The sequence below is a fragment of the Grammomys surdaster genome, unplaced genomic scaffold (genome assembly GCF_004785775.1).
Source record: "Grammomys surdaster isolate TR1022 unplaced genomic scaffold, NIH_TR_1.0 1162, whole genome shotgun sequence".
Classification (NCBI taxonomy): Eukaryota; Metazoa; Chordata; class Mammalia; order Rodentia; family Muridae; genus Grammomys; species Grammomys surdaster.
The window spans coordinates 66,687-73,159 of NW_021605581.1; the positions used below are offsets into that span (position 1 = coordinate 66,687).

The 6,473-nt window shown below is 49.1% G+C and overlaps 1 protein-coding gene across 1 annotated transcript in view; it reads left to right on the forward strand.

The window, feature by feature from the left end:
• The first annotated feature begins 888 nt into the window (after positions 1–888).
• Tnfaip8l3 (TNF alpha induced protein 8 like 3) overlaps positions 889–6,473 on the forward strand; it is a 45,243-nt gene continuing 39,658 nt past the window's right edge. The window contains exon 1 of the mRNA XM_028783631.1: positions 889–1,075. Within this exon, the coding sequence (XP_028639464.1) occupies positions 1,024–1,075 (52 nt within the window). The 5' untranslated portion in view covers positions 889–1,023. The remainder of the gene's footprint in view (positions 1,076–6,473) is intronic.

The following is a 6,473-nucleotide window of genomic DNA, read 5'->3' on the forward strand; positions in this document are numbered from 1 at the left end:
CAGCCAGCAAGTCCCAGAAATTCTGTGGCTGCCCTCCGTTGGGTTTACAGGCACCTGTGGGGGCTATGCAGGGCTTTTAAATTCAGTTCCTCCATGCTCGAGTACCAAACGTTCTTACCCACTAAGCCATCTCCCCAGAAAAGAAAACGTTTTAAAAACCAATTCATGCCTCTTGAGCTGGAGACAAAACTTGGCTCAGCAGCTTGATTGGCAGGGCGGGTCCAGCCTTCCAGGCCAAATCAGGCTGGGAGCTCACCCAGCTCTCAGAACCAGCTCCACAAGCCACGCCCACGCCGAGAAGCATGATCTGCGGGAGTTATCTCTACCTGACTAGCTGTTTACTTCCTCACCAGGCGACAGGCTGCCTGCTTGTTCCCTCACCAGAGAACCGGCGTCATACTTCCCACAAAATTCCTACAAGACTATTCGTTCCCCTCTCTACGCGAGGCAACAGACACACAGATTTCGCTCAAGGCTTCTTAGAAGTGGTGAAGTTGAACTAAAACTCGTGCAGCCTCACAACCTTAAACCTAACAATCCACCTTTTTTAGTGGGCAGAGAGGTGCATTTTCACTTAGACAATCTTGCAAACTTTGCCACGCCCAAAGAAAGGAGTCCTGACTTCCAAGGCCGGCACCACCTCACCAGGCTCCCAGTCCAGGGCTCCCCGGGTATAGAGGAGCCCGGGCTACTTAATCCCAGCCTGGAGTACTGGACACTCCTCCTCTCCCTCCCTCATACCCTACCCCGCCACCAGCCACCAGCCCCAGTCCCCCCCTCTCCTCCCCCCCCCCCCGGGCTCTACCCTCGCGTGCAGGCACTGGCGGGCGGCGGGCGGGCCACTGGAGCAGGCTTGGCCTCTTCGGAGCCGCCCCCTGGCCCTAGTGTCTGGCCACACACTGCCCACTTTGCACCGCCCGGGCTCCAGACTCTTTGCAGCCCATACCGAGTGTGCCGCGTCCACCCGAGCCGGGAGCGCCCCGCAGGCGGGCGGCGGTGGATGCGCGGGCGGCAGCCCACAGTATGGATTCAGATTCTGGAGAGCAGAGCGAGGGCGAACCCGGGACTGCTGCAGGTAGCGAGGGGGCCAACCCTGCCGGGAGGGCTGGGATTGGAGAGGAGGGGAGGCCAGCGCAGAAAATCAGAGTATTTCTTGGAGCTGTGGGACAGAAGGCCGGTCCCCAGCAGCCCGAATCCTTCCATGCTGGGAGACTGGGGACTGGTTTGGGGGCATCCTCCCACCCTACGGCACTTAAATGCGTCGGAGAGACAGGAGGGACATTTTCCCCATGGATCCCACAGTGGCAGGGTCTCCAGCGGAGGCCTTGGGGCTCCCTGCAAGGTGGGGGTGGGGGAGAGGAGAGCTTGAGATATCTGCGTCTTGTAATTTTCAGTGGAAACCGAACTGAAGTAACTTCCCATGTGTTGCCTAGTCTGCCATCCTGGGGCGGTGAGACCATGCTTCAGAGTCGGTGGGAAGGAAAGACTCGTGGGTAGATCAGGGATCCTTGCTGGGCTTATGTCTGAGGTTCTGAGACTGCTGGGCAAGCCAGTGTAGAAGTGATAACCCATCCCTGTGGCATAGCTAGCAGGAGGAGGGCCCCCATGAGGGCTCCCAAAGTGACATGCAGAGCCGATCTTCCCCTTTAAGAAGTGCCACCGACTTTCTATAATCAATAGGAATGGAAGCTATAGGATAGGAGGATACTTATTTAGAGAAACGAATGTTCTTCTCTGCCTCTCCCCAGTACTGAGCAACAGGAGGAAGCTGCCCACAATCCTAGGTCCATTTTCCTCCATAATCATCGCAACTCCACCAGCGGGCTTCGCCCCCAGGCCCCTCCCTGGGGTCCAGGGTCCAGGACCACTCACTTTCTGTATACAATCATAGTTCTGTGCACCCAGTACTGGAAAGTTTGCTTGCCAAACAGATCGTGACTGTTTGCAAGGAGTCTCCTAGCACAAGCCTGTACACAGTCAGGTCCTCACACTTCCCTAAGGCACAGCGGAGTGCCAACAGTGGGGACAATTGATGGAAGGTCTACTAGACTAGATGCTGGTGTAGGGAACGCACATTCAAGAATCAGGGTAGGAGAGCATCTCGCCAAATGGTTGTTGTTGTTTGTTTTTTTTTACTTACTTTTTAATCTTCGTTTTGCAGAGGTCCAGATTCCCTGCTGTGGGCCCTGGGACTTACTTCTCCCAGCTGCAGGTGGCTATGGTCCTCACTTAGAGTGAGTGGGCTGGCTTCCAGGGGTAAGGTAGGCGGCAAGGGAGGTGCCTGTGTGAGGATTCCCATAGCGGTGCAAGGGACTTCTGCTTAGTGTAGTGTGTGGATGCAGACGCTGTCCATAAGCACTATCCTTTTGTATGCTTCTGTGCTTCTGTGATTTTGCTTCACAGGTGGCTTTGGATCTTCTTTAACCATGTTACCCAATAGGTGTTTCTAGTAGCTATCAATGTGTATCCAAGTATATCTCCAGAGCTTGGGGTAGACGACACCAGACACATTGTCACTGACACTTTAGAAATCTCAGTTACATTGTAACCACCCACCAACTTATTCTGTAGGTGGAAGCTTGGAAGTTGTGGGACAGGGGAGGAAGGTAATGAGAGTCCTTAAAGGGAGATGAGTGCAGGAGAAGCTCCAGGGTTCTTAGTACTTAGAGGGAAGAGGAGAGAAGGAATACATACACATACATCCCAGTGTGCCCACCCCCCAGCCTGCTTCAGTTCTGAATGTCACTGCCTGTCCAAGTGACTGACAGTCTGTGTGAGCCGCACAGCTCACAGCACACACTGTCACTCAGGTCAGATGTGCCTGGAAGAGCAGGGCAGCCAGTGCTCACAAGCTGTCACGCTTGTTTGCACCTTACTGTTGTCTGCAGTTATTCCTTCTTTCCTGTGTGCTTTATTCTCACGACTTGAACATTTATTTTAATGTCATGAGCCATTATGCTAAATGGCATTTAGTCTCACTCATTATTTTCAGTCTGAAAGTGTTCCCCTTAGTGACAAAGCTTCAGAATTAGTGCCGTCTTGTCTCTCCATCTTGCTCTGTTTGCATCCTGTCAAAAGAAAGCTGTTGTTGCAGATCCAGAGACAATCTAAATGGCAGGCATTTATCCATAGAGGCTGTCCTCTGTCCTCACAAGAAAGCTGCATTCTTTGCCATACCTATACCTCCTCCAGGTAAATGAGTCTGTAACTGAGAGAAAGCAATTGGAGTGAGTACTCCTGAGCAAGGCACACTCGCTTACTTGGTAACCAGTTGAGTTGTAAAGACTGCCACCTCATCTGTACACACAATGTACCTTTATAAGGTTAAGAAATAAATTCTAGGCTGAGGAAGACCTTAGTAACTTCACTTTTTAACCACAGCACTACAAAGATCAAGTAAATAACACGTGGAACGTGTTCTTGGTCATTTCAGTAAATAGAAGCTGTTATTCATCACCTGAAATCTCTAGAAGTATAACCTGGGTTATCTTTAGGAATCTTACTAAACAACAGATCCTAGGGCTTTGTAGAGTAAAAATTGCAAGGCGTGTATAAGAAGCCAATATATTTGTCATGATTACACTGATTAGTTGGTGAGATTTTTTGGTTGTCTCCCTTTCAGCTTACCTGGGAATGCTTGGAGTAAATCTCAGTTTACATCTCTTCTCAACTTCATTGACCTTTAACCTCATCAAGAAGTGGGGAATTGCAGCCTCCTGCTTCCCCCATGTTCTCGGAGGCTCTAGGAGACACAGGACACCTTAGCCAGGCCTCCTGCTAATGTGACAATGGGGGCTCCCTGTGATGTGCTACTCCAAGTGGAAAAGAAGTGGCATTCTCCTCCCAGTGCTACTCCCACTCCTAAACCTCTTCCCGCTGTCCAGGAGGGAGGAGATGCTCATGTCCCACTTCAACTTACCCATGATGCTCACCTGTTGGCAAGGAGCGGGGCAGTTTCCATGCTTTTTCCTGCTTTAAAAGGCTCAGGCTGGGGAGGGCTCTGGAGGAGAGGTTTGGGGTGGTATTTGTAGAAATCTTCCTCTTTTTTTCCCCGTTCAGGAGGCAAAAGCTGATGTTTCTATGTCATTCTGCTATCTCTCTTCCCTTTCTGTCATTTTATGGCTCCTTCTGTGATTAGGAAAGCAACAGAGTTTATGGAACACTGGGTTCACTCCAGAGACTCAACTTGGCAGTCTTCCATTTGGCAAATCTATCATTCACCTCTTGGAAATCCTAGGGCTTGATATATTAATTCTAAAGTGCATGAGAATCATTCTTAAGAAGCAACGGGGGATTAGCATCAGTTAAATCATTTTTTTTTCCTTTCTGACTTGGAAGACCAAGAGAGTCTGTCTACTCAGCTGAAGGCAAAAGACCTTCTTGAACCAGTAACTCCTGGTTCAGGAAAGTCAAGCAGAGGAGGTGCTGCAGAAAAGCATTTCTGGGTGATGGAGTCTGTGTGTGAGGTGGTTGCTGCTAGAGAAAAGAAATGGTAGGCCCTGATTGCTGCCTTTCCTGTTTCCTTGGATCCTAAGCTTGGTTCATCAAGCAATAATAGGTAGATGCAGTGGATACCAAGAGGAGTCAGACACTCAGAAGCGAGATAGTTTGAGCAGAGGGACAGGTAAGCAGGAAGGCTGCTGGAAGGCTGGGAGTTCTCGGGAAATAGGAAAGTCAATATAGGGCAGGTTAACGATAAGAAGGTCTTTAAGACTTGAGAAAGGGGCGCCCCATGATTGTTGGACAGACATGACCAACAGAAAACCATCGCCAGAAACCACATTGTGCTGAGACAAAGAAATGCAGAGATTACTGAGACTGAGAGCCCCTGCTTTCAGGGTGTGACCACAACACTGGAGAGGCGGTGCATGAATGCAGGCCAGAAGAAGGGTGCAAAGGACATTTCAGAGACAGCAGCAGAAGCTAGTTACAGATTGCACCAAAGCCAGGAAAGGAAAAGGAAGGGAGACAGTAGCGAGTATGGAGCCAGAATCAGAGCAGAGCGGGCTGAGCAACGCTGCTCTGGAGGCAGAGAAACGCTGGGGCTTGAGTCCCAGACCGCACTAAGGTTCTCAGAACCGTGTCCCTTCAGGCACAGTGATGTTCTGTTTAATGATCTTTTCTTCTCTGGCTCTGAGGTAAACTCTTAGACTCTGTAAGTTTGTTTTGTGAGTTCTATGGGTCTGCTGAGTCCCACTGCTAGGTTAACAGTGGAAGCTGTTGCATCTTCTTTGCTGACGGATTGATGGTGATGAACTGGCTAACTGAAGGCAGGAATGGCCTGGGCACACTGCACCGTTTGGCTATTAGTCAAGTTCTTTTCCTTGTTCCTGTTTGTGAAGCTTGAACTGGTTTCTGTCCTGCCCACATGCTGCACTGTAGCTGTTTGATGATCAGAAACTTGTCTTCTGTTTCTTCATATTCTCAGATTCTGTGGATATAGTTTTAAATATAGACATATGAGCATCTGGAGGAACTTCCTGGGAACTCGACACTGATGGCCAGGCCAGGGGCAGAAGCCTAGCCTACAAAGTAGAACTGCCAGGTGTGTTGTCTTCTGCTTTGTTTGCTATGTCTGGCAATTTCTCCACTGCCCTGGACTCCGTTAGAAATTATGAGGAATTGTAAAAAGCGATAACACAGTCCGTTCTGTCCTCTAGGGTTTGACATTGCACGGGGAAAGCAGGTTAGAGATATTGCTAGCCAAAATGCATCAGGACCTCCCTTTCCTGGGATTACATCCCTGTCTCTTTTGTATTCTTCCTTAGCACTGGCCACAATATTCTGTATTTTGTGATTGTTCCTATACTGGTCTATTGTATTTGTGAGCTTCCAAAAGGTTAGGACTGCCTCTTTTATCATGAGTATCACCCATCCCCACAACACCTATGTGCCCCAACCAACCCAGTTGCAGGTTGCTGGATGAGTAGGTAGATGGAGGCATGTGTGCGTGCATGGGCAGATGGGTTGGTTCTCCAGGAAGCAGATTCTGAGGTAGCACTTGGCAGGAGGAGGGCTGATCTGTTTTTGAGCTTGAACTTCTCTCAGGATCAATATCTGTAGAAGAGGCGAGCAGAAGGTCAGGAAGCAGCTGTTTGCAGTCATGTTAGGTAGAGGAAACACTTCTCCAAACTCAATCTGTGAAATTGGGCAACCTTAGCAGTATGTAGTGTAGGATTTGGAACAAGGGGTAACACTGTTGGTTCTCGTGGGAAATTTTTGAAATGGTGTATAGTGCACATATAAAAACATTTCCTGCATTATTTTTCTCTTTAAGAAAATATAGTACCTATTTTTATCATTTGCCAGACAAATGTAATTATTGTCACCTTCTCTGTTAGTGTTGTCTCCAATGGATTCATTCTCTGGCAGAGCTACCACTAGCTTCCACTTTAATCCACATTTAAACATTTCTCTCTCTCTCTCTCTCTCTCTCTCTCTCTCTCTCTCTCTCTCTCTCTCTCTCTCTCTCT